This window comes from Megascapheus bottae, chromosome 2 (assembly GCF_031878675.1).
Source record: "Megascapheus bottae isolate mThoBot1 chromosome 2, mThoBot2.hap1, whole genome shotgun sequence".
NCBI classification, from domain to species: Eukaryota; Metazoa; Chordata; class Mammalia; order Rodentia; family Geomyidae; genus Megascapheus; species Megascapheus bottae.
The window spans coordinates 68,043,155-68,056,146 of NC_143510.1; the positions used below are offsets into that span (position 1 = coordinate 68,043,155).

The window sequence follows — 12,992 nt, forward strand, 5'->3', positions numbered from 1 at the left end:
CATTCATATGATTATGCAAAATTTTCTTAGTTTATAAACTAGAATCACTACACATACCCAGCATTCCCTAGTTGTATGGTAATATAATGTTTTCTTTACTGAACAAGGCTAAAACTACCTTGCTTAGAAGCTGAAAAGACTTAAAACTATTAATAGTCAATTAATAATAGAGCTGTTTTATACAGCTGATAAAAATATAATTATATATTATAACATTAAAGTAATAAGGTTTTGATTCTGAAGTTAAAATATTTAATATATTTAAAGGCCTACCACTTTGTTGACCATCTCCATATCACACAGATTGTCCACTAAAATTCGGCATGCTTCTTCTTTACCCCAGTGAGCTGCAGCATGAAGAGGTGTCCAGCCATCATAATCTTTAATATTAACATCATAGCCTGCCTGTATTAAAAGTCTAAAGAAATGTCAATGAAATAATCATTAAAATTCAGAAACTAAAAAGCATAATCAATAGCATTCTAGCAGTTTAAAATCTGTAACAATTTCTTTTAGAGATCAAATTCTCAATCAGTGAATTAACTAGGGACAACAGAAAAATCACTCAGAAAAAGAGGTTCTTAAGTAACTGACAAAAAGAAGCAGTTTTAATTAAACCCTAATGATTACATTAAGTCTTTTAGGTTTGGCATAACATTGATTCATGATGGCTTATGCCTATAATCCTAGCCATCTGGGAGGCTTAGATTTGAGGGCTGTTATTCAAAACTGGTGCAGGCAGAAAAGTCCATGAGAAACTTGTCTCCAAATAACCACCAAAAAACTTAGAAGTGGAGCTATGGCTCAAAGTGATAGAGTGCTAGCCTTGAAACAAAAGAACTCAGGGACAGTGTCTAGGCCCCAAGTTCAAGCCCTATGAGCAACAAAACCAAAACTGGTTTATAAAAGCTTTCATGAACTTTTGTGTGGTTTATCACAAAAATTCTCAAAGAAACAATACAAAATTAAACATATGCTGAGAGAAACTGAGTGTATTTTCTCTAAAGAAATTCCCTGATAAGCATACAGCCTTAGTTTACACTGCTATGCCTTAATATCGAATATTATGCTATGAGAACTGTTATACTACTCCTGTAGTAAAAATTTTACTTGAGGTTAATAAACTTCAACTGAAGAAAATTAAGAGCAAAAATCTGAAAATCTGGAAAGACAAACCTTAAAAACAAACTCAATTATATTCAGCATACTGTTTCTTCCTGCAAACAGTAATTCCTTTATTAACTGCATGAAACAGTTACTTTACAAAGTAAACAGTTAACAGTTACTTTACACAAAGAATTATGGCATGCAGAAAAATAAAGCAGGAAAATAACTAAAAAAATAGTACTAACTTTAATACTTCAGTATATCCTTTGGCAGCTGCCACATGGAGTGCTGTACCTCCAGATTTTGCATGTCGGACATCATTTATATGACCACTATTCAACCACTGCCTTGCATCTCTAAGCATTATCCGCTCCTCTTCCTTGCGAGCTGCTTCTATATCAACCCCTGAGAACACAAAATAACTATTTTCAGTTTTTCCTTAAATCAAAAATGCTTTTAATTTTTATGCAGAACAATAAAATTATCCAAAATAGCTCATGTAAATGAAAGCCAAAAGTAAAACCAGTTCTAGAAAATGAACCACTGACAACTCACTGGCAAAAAGAAAAAAAAGAAAAGGAATGTGGGAATACTGTAGATATTAGTTTTCTCTACTTATCTTTTAGCTTTCGTCTCCACAATTTAAATTCTGTTTTCTTTTTACTTTTCCTGATTACTACTGTTTTTAAGTTTGAGTATTTCCCAAGGTACAGCATCCAGGAATTTTTTCTTTCTTTCTTTCTTTCTTTCTTTCTTTCTTTCTTTCTTTCTTTCTTTCTTTTTTTTAATAATGTTCTTGTTTTGTCAGTATAGGACTGGAACTCTGGGTTTGGGCATTGTCCCTGAGTTCTTCAGCTCAAGGCTACCAGCCTATTCCTTGAACCACAGCACCACTTCCCATTTTCTGGTGGTTAATTGTAGAGTCTCATGGACTTTAGTACCCAGGCTGACTTTGAACTACTATCCTCAGATCTCAAACTCCTGAAAAGCTAGGATTCCAGGTGTGAGCCACCACGCTTGGCTTAAAGTTCTATTTTTAAAGACAATTATATGTTATTAACAATCAGATTTGATCTCCTGCTTGACGTGTTCTCTGAATTCTCACTGAGGAGGTACTACAAATGTTTATTGAGCACTTCAATAAGAAGGTCCTCTATTTGTCTAAATTTTTGGGTCTCTCTCTCTCTCTCTCTTTTGTGCGCACATGTGTGCTTGAACTCAGGGCCTGGGCACTGTCTTTGGGCTTTCTAAAGGGTAGAGCTGTACCACTTAAGCCACAACACCACTTCCGGCTTTTTCCCCCCTATGTTTGTGGTATTGAGGACCTGAACCTGGGTTTTCATGCATGCTAGGCAAACACTCTACCACTAGGCCAAACTCCCATCCCAAACTCCCTCTCTCTATCTACAAACTTCTTTTCTTCTCCCAACAAGGCACATTCTTCATAGCATCAGAATTCATTTTATAATTTACATAGATGTTCATTTAACGGACCCAATGACATTTCCAAGTACTGTGCTAGGTTGAGGTGATCAAAGTAAAAAAGAATGCAAAAATGAAGAGGGTACCCTATCTTCAATAATCTCTGCATTTGGGGAGGAAATATATTAGAAAATACTTTCCTAGAATTTCTAAATGACCTAGTGGTATCCTATCACTTCAACTGATGGCTACATAAAAACAACACAAAGTATGACCTATCTATTATTCTATCTGTCTTTGCTTGGAATGTTCTTTTCCCAGATCTACAGGACAAATTTCCTCTACAAATTCAGATCTCAGTTAAATGGTCTCTCATCAGAAGGCCTTCTTGACTACTATACTTAAATTTGCATTGTCATATCCATCCCATGCCCCCCCCCCTCCTTCTATCCCTGTTGCTAACTGAAATTCTTACTCCCATATAATTTTATGACTGATCCTACTGCTTGTATTTCTTTCAGTTTAACAAGTATCAAAAGGATACAATGCTGAAAATGTTTTTCGAACAGAATCATACTGCACATATTGCTCAGTAAGCTGGAATGCTTCTCATTTAAAGTATGGTTATCCTTCAATGTCAATATTCTTTTAGATGAAAAGTCAAAGTATCATTCTGCTGGGTGTGGTGGCTCATGCCTGTAATCCTAGCTACTCAGGAGGCTGCGGTCTGAGGATTAAGGTTCAAAGCCAGTTCAGGCACTGGGCACTAAAGACCCCGAGACTCTTATCTCCAATTAATCACTAGAAAATAGGAAGTGGGGCTGTAGCTCAGGGGTAGGGCGGTAGCCTTGAGCTGAAGAGCTCAGAGTTAGTGAGTGACCAGTCCCAGAGTTCAAGTTTCATGACCCTCCCCTTCCCCCACACAAAAGTATCATATTCTAAGTGGTACACATTTCCCCCCCTCATTTAGGTTGCTTTTTATATTACCTTGCCGATTAACTTCATTTTGAAGTAGCTCTTCCATTGCCTCCTCCTCTGCAATGTCTAAAGGTGTGTCTCCTTCACTGTTGACAGCCCCTACGTGTGCTCCTTGACCAATCAAAAACCTGTGAGGCACAAGATAGTTAAGAGAACATTCTATCATTAAAATAAAACAAATTCATCAATAATGAAAAGTTCCTATAATGGAATAGTAACAGAGACCAATAATATGTTCATTAATTAAAATTTTAACTCATAGAACTATGTAATTTGATATTGCGATGAGTTCCAATGTAATTAGCTTCACTGTATCTTATATTTATGTAGCTACAACACAATTTTAAGAACACTGCTACTGATTCCTCAAACCTGCCAAAGTGATCCAGATGCAATTAATCCTTGTCACTGTGTAAAATGGGATACTCTGTAATAATTTTTTTATTTATATTACCAAACCTGAAACTCTGCTGAGCTCTACTATGCAAAACCCAACTCCGGTCAAATTCTAACTTTTAAAACTCAAAATTGTGATGAGCTTCCTCCTGCAACAACAACAAAAACAAACAAAACCCATGAAAGTTCCTCAATAATCTAGACTTGCCTTCATATTTAATCTCATTCTTCTTGCTTCACACTCTAGGTTCCCGTAATATTAAATTATTTACTATTTTAGATTAAATCATGCTCTATTGCTAACCCTGATTTTTCGCTTCAATATACAAATAATAGGTGTATTTCTCTATGTCCCTAATCAATTTAACTCATGTATCTTTTAAAGCCATATAAAATACTCTCATAAAAAGAAGAAACTTCAAACACACAAAAGGAATTCCTATTTTATGTCTCTTTCTACTCTAATAACACATCCTCAGAGATAACCAATATCAACAATATAGCAGAAATCTTCAAGTACCTATAGTCACAAAATTAAGCAGAATGCACTGCTTTACTCTTAGAGCAAAAAAAATTCCACAGCATAGTTGGATTATATTTTCATTTAATACCACCTTTATGCTAGACATATTCAAGTGAACATTTTAAATTATTTTTCAGAAATTGTTATTTTCATTGTATTTAAAAAATTTCTCAACATCACTAGGCATGGTGGCTCATGCCTGTAATCCTAGCTACTCAGGAGACTGAGATCTGAGAATCGCAGTTCAAAGCCGGCCCAGGCACTAAAGTCTGTGAGACTCTTATCTCCAATTTACCACTAGAAAACTGGAAGTGGCACTGAGGCTCCAGAAGTAGTGCAGTAGCCTTGAGTTGAAGAGCTCAGGGACTATGCTCAGGCCCAGAGTTCAAGCCCCATGACCAAAACAAAGAAACAACATTTCTCAACATGACTGCTATGAAATATCTTGTTTCTATGGTTTTCCCAGTTATACATATGGTCAAAAATATTTGTGATATTTGTATATTTCCTTTTATGAACTGTTTATTTTTAATCTACATTTCTACCTGGTTTAGAAATTTAACCAATACTAATGATGTTACATGCCTGGAACACAGTAATATAGATTTCTTTTTCAAGTTTACAGTCTAGTAAGAGAACCAGATGATACATAAAATGTAAACATGTAAAGTATGCCAAAATTATGTAACATATAGGAATAAGCATAGATTGAGTATATTATATCCAAAATTTTGGGAACAAAAAATTATCTCAGATGTTGTGAAACCAACACTCAATACAAAATATATATTTCATATATACCTTGCATTCATACATTCGTAGATAGATAGATAGCTAGATAGACAGACAGATAGACAGACAGACAGACGGACAGTCAGACAGTCAGTCAGTCAGTCGTGGGGCTTGAACTCTGTCCCTGAACTCCTCAGGTCAAGTTTAGCACTTGAGCCACCTCTGGTTTTTTGGTGGCTAACTAGAGATAAGAGCCTTATGAACTTTTATGCCCAGGTTAGCTTTGAATTGTCATCCTCAGATCTCAGCCTCCTGATTAGCTAGGATTATAGGTATGAGCCATGATTGCCAGGCAATTCAAGGTTATTTTATACAGTATCTTTAGTGTGGTTGTTCTGAGAGCTGATACACAGTTAGGTATTCAATTTTTCCTCTTGTTTACATAGTTTTAAAACTGTTATATGAAATTAAGCATAAATATTTCGTTAAGTGCTCCAAATAAATGAGTCTGAAGCAGAAAAATAAGATAAATCAAACAAGAAACCATGGTACAGTTCACAATAATATGCAATTATTATGTTAGGCAAAATCCAGACCAAACAACTATGGGTACTTTTATTTTGTTTAGGTACTAGAAATCATGCAAAAGAGAAATATAAATCGCCTTAGAGTAGCTATAGTGCTTACAGTAGTGAGCTATATGAAGCAGTTTTAAGAAGTACTGGGTCAAAGCCAAACAGAAAATCCAAAATTATATAAACAGGAAGGATGCTAAGAGAAAGTAACTACAGCATAGCTCTAAAATTCTAAGCAGAATTTGAGTTGTAGGGGTGTGGCTCACTGTATCAGCCACAGCATAGTGTGCCAGCTCATTACTTGCAAATTGATTAATTCTACTGGAGCACAAAATCAAGTATCACTGTGGCCATTTTATGGAGAAAATAGAAGTTTATGGTATCATAGATGCTTTTTATTTAGATATTACTAATGACTGTTTTGCGCAAATTTTGTGGTCTAATTTGCAATGCAGTTAAGCCTAATTCTAATTCACTCCCTTAAACTGGAGTGAAAGAAAACCTTTCCTAGGTTTCCAATAGATTCAGATGCTGTCAGACTTCTAGTTCTTGTCGCCACTCTGTGTGCACATCCAAAACACTGAGTTCTACCAGCAGCAAAAGGAAAGCAAGCAATTACAAGACCAAGAGGAGTTCATTTTAGTATTTTAGACTTATATGTGGCTAAATCAATTCCTTTTATACTGTATTATCAGAACAATTAATTGTCAACAATATTTTTGTTAATAGTGTTTTTCTTGTGGATTTAGTATATTCTAATACTGTAACATTGCGGTTTACTTCTTCTTTTTTTTTTTTGCCAGTCCTGGGCTGGAGCTCAGACTTGAGCACTGTCCTTGGACTTTCTCAAGGCTAGCACTCTACCACTTGAGCCTCAGCACCACTTCCGGCTTTTTGTTATGTATGTGGGGTACCAAGGAATCAAACCAGAGTCTTCGTGCATGCTAGGCAAGCACTCCACCACTAGGCCAAACTCCTGGGCCCCTGCGATATACTTCTTTTGTCAAAGTTGGAATGGCTATCTTCTAAATTCCCGTATTGCTTTAATGTTTCCTTCCTACAATTTAGCTAATAGCTGGAACTTGTCAGTACCACTGCTACTTCTAGGATATTCGCTTCTGTGGCTCCGAATGTATCACACATTGGTATAGAAGGTTCGAAAGCAAGGGGAAGAAACTACACTGGTGTCATTCTTGAGGTAAGAACTCCCAGCTGCTCTATCTTCTCTCTAGGTCTATTTTCAACATCTTAAAATCATAATTCCATAATTACTCCAAAATTAATTATACCCATAACAAAACTGAAGCTAACACGTGTGAAAGAAAGGAGTCTATTAAACTGGGCAAGGCCATAGGTGTGGCTCAAGTGGTAGAGCAGAGCATCTGACTAACAAGACTGAGTACTTAAACTTTAGTCCACCCCCAAACAAGAGAGCAGGAGATTGGGAATCTAGTTTGCCATTTGTAAAAATAAAAACCAAAGCAAGAAGACAAATTTTTCTCTTAAAGAGAAATGTTCAAGGTTCAATTGTTCGATTTTCCTAAATTTCTGTGACCAAATAGTAACTTTCCTTTGGTGTTACAGCGTTGGAATGAAGGACCTGTTGTAATCTACCACTTGGGCAATCCCTACAGGCCTTTTAACTTTATTTTTCTGGATAAGAGCCCTTTGTCTTTTTCAGGGCCTTGCCTCAGTTAGTGATTCTCTTCCCATTGTCTTCTGTGTTGCTAGGATTACAGGTTGTACCACTATGCACATGTATAACACACAACTGTTTCACAATTGTTTCACACTACATCTCTCTCCATATTCTAATATGGAGAAACCTATAGCTCCTAAGAAGCTTTTATCCAAGAATCTGTTCAATTGTGATCAAAACTGGTTTGCTTGGTTAACCAAGAGGCTGATTAAAATAGGGAATCAATAGCCAGGCAATATCCTGGAGCTGATGGCTCATGCCTATAATCCTAGCTACTGACAAAGCTGAGATCTGAGGAATGTAGTTCAAACTCAGCCCAGGCAGAAAAGTCCCCAAGAGGCTGTTATCTTCAAATAATCATTCAAAAACCCAAATTGATGCTCTGGCTCAAAGTGGTAGAATACTAGTCTTGAACACAAAAGTCTCAGTGACAGTGTGATAGTGCCCAAGCCCTTGAGTTCAAGCCCCATAATTAACAAAATAATGTTTAATTGATAATCATAAAACAACACATTAACTTCAACATAAAAGAAATTAACTTACCCATTTTTTTTTAGTGACAAACAGACTTTTTCCTTGGATCATGTCTCCAAATGTCTATAAATATATGCTGCCTCTCAAACAGAATCATAGTACTTTATCTAAGTTTGAAGTGTATAAAGAGAAACATATATAATCTTGAAACTTTTTATAATGCTGACAAGCATTAATAAGGCTGAGAACATATATAACCCACATTTGCAGAGCTCACAATCCAACAACTAGTAAAAATAGAAGTGAATTTAGAAACATACTACAGTTGATATGTTTTTAGAAAGAAACAACTAATACAAATTAATACAGTGGTGGTCATTTTTATATTATGGATGAGGAAATAGAGGCACTGAGAAGCTGGCAAAAGAAACAAAACCAAAATATAGAACTGGCTTACTCTGCAATATCGAGATATCCACAGGAAGCAGCTGCATGTAGTGGTATCCAGCCTTCATTATCAGGCTGGTTAATATTTGCTCCATTTTCCACCAAAAACTTGACCATGTCAACATTGTCATCAATGCAAGCCTAAAAACAAAACATGAAGCATAACTGTAAAAACTTTGAATCAACAGTCTAATTAATGCATTACAATAAAATTTCCACTTCATAGATTGTATAATGTATATACATTTTCTGTAAATCTTCAGCTGTTATGTTGTAAAACCAAAGTCTTAGATGTATACACAACAGTATTACATGACAACTCTCAATTACAAAAACAAAAATACATGAACATGAAAATAATCAAAATATTATAATTACATGCTAATAATACATTTTATAACAATAAACAATGAGGATGGGTATGAGATCCTTTCAAAGTAAATAAGACTATTTTCAAAATAACACTGAGAGGTTACTTCTTTTTCTGCTTTGCATTTGAAGATGCAAAAGTAATAATGATAAATTATATGTGCCTTAGCACAAACCAAAGCTAGTGTACTGACCAATACACACTCACAGTATACTATTTCCCTATTCCCTCTGCTAATCTTGGGACCTGAACTCAGGGGCCTCTTGTTCACAGCTAGTGGTAGAGCCCTATATTATGCTCGAACTATGACTCTAGCCCTATATTATGCTGGTTAGTTGAAGATGAAGTCTCTGACATTTTGCACAATGGTTTCAAACTCGGGGTGTGTGTGTGTGTGTGTGTGTGTGTGTGTGTGTGTGTGTGTGTGTGTGTGTGTGTGTGTGTGTTTTCTATGAAGACTTCATTGTTCTCCTACAAGTCCTATAATCACTAGGCTCCAACCACTGTTAGCAATGGTGGTTAATTGGAGATAAGAGTCTCATGGACTTTTGTAACTGGGTTGGCTTTGAACCTTGATCCTCAGATCTCAGCTGCTTCAGTAGCTAAGATTACAGATGTGAGCCACCAGTGCCCAGCTCCCAAATATTTCTTGTACTGGCAGTTGAACTGAAAGACTTGCAAGGCAGGTGGTCTTGAGCCACTTCGCCTTTTAAACTAATTGTTACTACTCTATCACATTAAAAACACTAGTATCTCTAAGTGGCACTGTGGCTCAGAGTGGTAACAGTGCAATCTTTACCACTAGCTCACAGACAATCCTCAGGACCTGAGGTCAGACTCCATGACTGACAGGAAAAAAACCTACTAGTATCCCTGATAATCTTATTTATGTATCTATGGTATCTATCTTGACCAGTATCTTGCAATATAACTAACATCTACAACAGAGCTTGACATGGAGAAAATTATTTATAAATATCTATTCTTAAAATTTAATCACCAGTTAGAGACTATACTTTTTGTTTGGATACTTTTACTCACTTTCACCTATGGATTATATATATCACAAGACTAAGCAGATGGAAGTGCTTTTTCCCATCCTTTAAGGTCTACCATAAATGTTATCCACTTAATAATATTAAAAATACCAATGTTTGGAGCTTGCAAGGCAGACAATATTTAACACTATCCTGTGGCTATTTAAATATAAATCTTAATGCTTCAATTCAAAACCTGTTCAAGGCTGAGGATGCGATTCAGTGGTAAAATATTTGCCTAGTATACACTTGGCCCTAGATTTGAGGCTAGGTGAGTAGGGAAACCCCCAAACAAGAGGCAAACCTTACAATGGAACTATTTACTGAAAATGTACTTTTAGGAGTACAATATAACCAGCTTGTACATATCCAATGAAATAAGGGTGTAATTCCAGATGTATTCTGTTTACTCTTGGGAGGATTGCTAGATTTGGCACTATTCATTATTGTTACAGATTAAATGTTAGGCAGATAAAATCCTTATATATTACCCTTGCCTAAGAATCTACAAGCCATGCATAAAATGCTAAGTTGAAATCTACTCAAGAAGCCTTATGGCTTCCCAACTGATATATTATCAGGGTTCATCCAAAAGGGCAATTTGATACTCTGGTTTCTCTTCAGATCGTATAAATCTTTCGCCTTTTACCAAAAGGGCAATTTTTTTTTAATCCAATTTGAGTAAAATGAGGCCACAAAATCCTAACCAGTTATCTCTGCTAAGTATATAACCTATACACAGGATTACCTGGGCTGAAGACTATCCTTTTTGAATGCTTTAAAAGTGGTTCTAAAACAATTAATTAGTACACATTAATTTACATTCTTAGTTCAATGTCAAATGATCCCTGTGGGAAAACTGATGTGCTACCCAGTTAAATGTTCTTGAAAATCAAGCTTATTAAGAATTTAGAGAGAAACTGGTAGTGATGATAGTTGTTGGTAATCCTAGATACTTGGGAAATAAAGAGCAGGAGGAACTTGGTTCCAGGACAAGATAAGCAAAAAGTTAGCAGGAAGTATGCCCAATACAATGCTGCACTTTTTTTCTGGGGGGGGGGGGGGGGATGGTGGTCAAGGGGCTTGAAGTCAGGGCCAGGGTAGTATCTCTGAGTTATTTTGGCTCAAGATTAGTGTGCTCTACATTTTGAGACCCAGTTCTACTTTTGGTGGTTAATCAGACATAAGAGCTCCAACTGACTTTCCTGCCTTGGCTGGCTTTGAATAGCAATCCTCAGGTCTCCGGGCCCTGAACAGCTGGGATTACAGTTGTGAGCCTGGCTCACAGTGCACACTGTCTAACTAGCGCCTGGCTAACGATGCACTTCTGTAATCCCAAGTACACAGAAGGCATGGACAGGAAGATTGTAATCCCAAGTTTAGTTATTTAAAATATAGAATCCCTATTTGAAAAACCAGTAAAAGCAAAACAGGGCTAAGGATGTGCCTGAAGTAGTACAGCAAGGTCTGAATTCAAAGTCTACTACTCAGTACCACCTTAGCAAAAGAGAGGGATAATAAAGATGAGTATTTCATAAGAAAGTAATTCCAACAGACGTTGCTACAGATGGAAAACTTTTCATAAACCTATCCTTTTAGAAGAGTCCTTATGCTTTAATGCACACAGAAAAAATGCAAATACAGAAAGAAATACAAATTAAAAGAAAAGAATTAGGTCAATATAGCATACATTTGTAATCCCGCCACTTGGAAAATGGAGAGACTGCCTCAAAACTAGAAAACAAAATAAAAAAAGAAACTCGCTAGTTCTTAACCACCAAAGCCATTGTTTTACATTCAGGAAAAAAAAAATATCTTCAGGGATGAAAAGACATCAACAACAACAACAAAAAAGGAGAGAAGCAGAAATGGACAGCATCATTAGGGGATCAAACACTGTACTGTTTCTATCTAAGAAAAAGTAGCTTGGGGCTTACTAATAAGATATAATGAGTAGTAGGGTGCTATTGGTCAGATACTGAGTCCAAACCCCAGGAAACCCCCCCCCCCAACACACACACTCTTACTTGCTTATTTGTTTACCAGCTATTTACTTGACTCCTAGCATACACAGGACAGTAATTGTGCTAGAATCCCAGTACAATATTTAGCATATGACACACTGAATCGAGGTAGTGAGATAGCAAAAATTCAGAGATTAAGTAGCCGGAAGAAATCGGACAAGCAGGAAAAAGAGCCAGTATTCTAACACAAATGCTTCAAATTCCAAAAAACAAGCTTTTTCCACACTCAATACAGAGAATTTTCACATATGCTCCTAGTACATCAACAGTGTTCATTTATTAACAGGCTATACAAGAGGATATAATACATCCTACCTACTAAATAAATATTTGTTGTATAAGTAAAACCAATTGTTTCACCTATCACAATAGCCAAAAAAAAGAATAAAAAAAGCTTTTAGTAACATTTCCCTAAGAAAGAAAATCACTATACACATAAAACAAAGCAATATACATATAAAACAAAAAAACAAACAAAGAATTATAACTTTTGACTTCAGGTCATTTTATCTCTTTTAGCAAATTTTGTGGCTATAGACATGTAATGTAAATTATTTTGGGCTTTTATGTCTACGTCTCAAGTTAAAGGAAATTAGAAGTTCAAATACTACCCAAGTTACCTGTTTTGTTGCCATTCTTACATATTCATTCTTTCTTTCCTTTGTAACAAGTCATAAACACCTTGAAAGCATGGATAAAAAGTTCCAAGAACATACCTTGAACATGAGGTGATAAATGAATGTGTTAACTTTAAGTGTATATTGCTTGAGAAGAGAATTTGGCACTGTGGCTCACCCCTGTAATCCTAACTATTCAGGAGGCTGAGATCTGAGAATCACTGTTCAAAGCCAGCCCAGGCAATAAAAAGTCCATGAGACTCTCATCTCTAACTACCAGAAAACCAAAAGTGGGGCTGTGACTCAAGGGTGAGGATAGTAGCCTTGAGCTGAAGAGCTTAGGGACAGCACTCAGGCCCTGAGTTAAAGCCCCATGACAGCCCCCCCCAAAATATAATAAATTAATATTAAAAATTGAGATCTGCATATTTTGCTTTAAAACAGATATTTATGGTATCTTAGTCAACAAGCAGAGAGCTACAAATAGAATTTTCTTTAATTTCTCTAAATTTTTATTTTTTCAGCTCTGTCGTCTTGTGAAAATGAAGAATTTGAAGATGAACAATTACACTTTATAAAAACAGTACTTAC

At 36.0% G+C, this 12,992-nt stretch overlaps 1 protein-coding gene across 3 annotated transcripts in view; it reads right to left on the reverse strand.

Annotated features, from left to right (window-relative positions):
- Ppp1r12a (protein phosphatase 1 regulatory subunit 12A) overlaps nt 1–12,992 on the reverse strand; it is a 96,251-nt gene that overhangs the window by 44,199 nt on the left and 39,060 nt on the right. For all 3 annotated transcript variants that reach the window (XM_090328304.1, XM_090328302.1, XM_090328303.1), the window contains exons 2-5: nt 8,364–8,494; nt 3,517–3,635; nt 1,353–1,512; nt 274–418 (exon numbers count right to left, since the gene is read on the reverse strand). In XM_090328304.1, the coding sequence (XP_090184430.1) occupies nt 274–418; nt 1,353–1,512; nt 3,517–3,635; nt 8,364–8,494 (555 nt within the window). The remainder of the gene's footprint in view (nt 1–273; nt 419–1,352; nt 1,513–3,516; nt 3,636–8,363; nt 8,495–12,992) is intronic.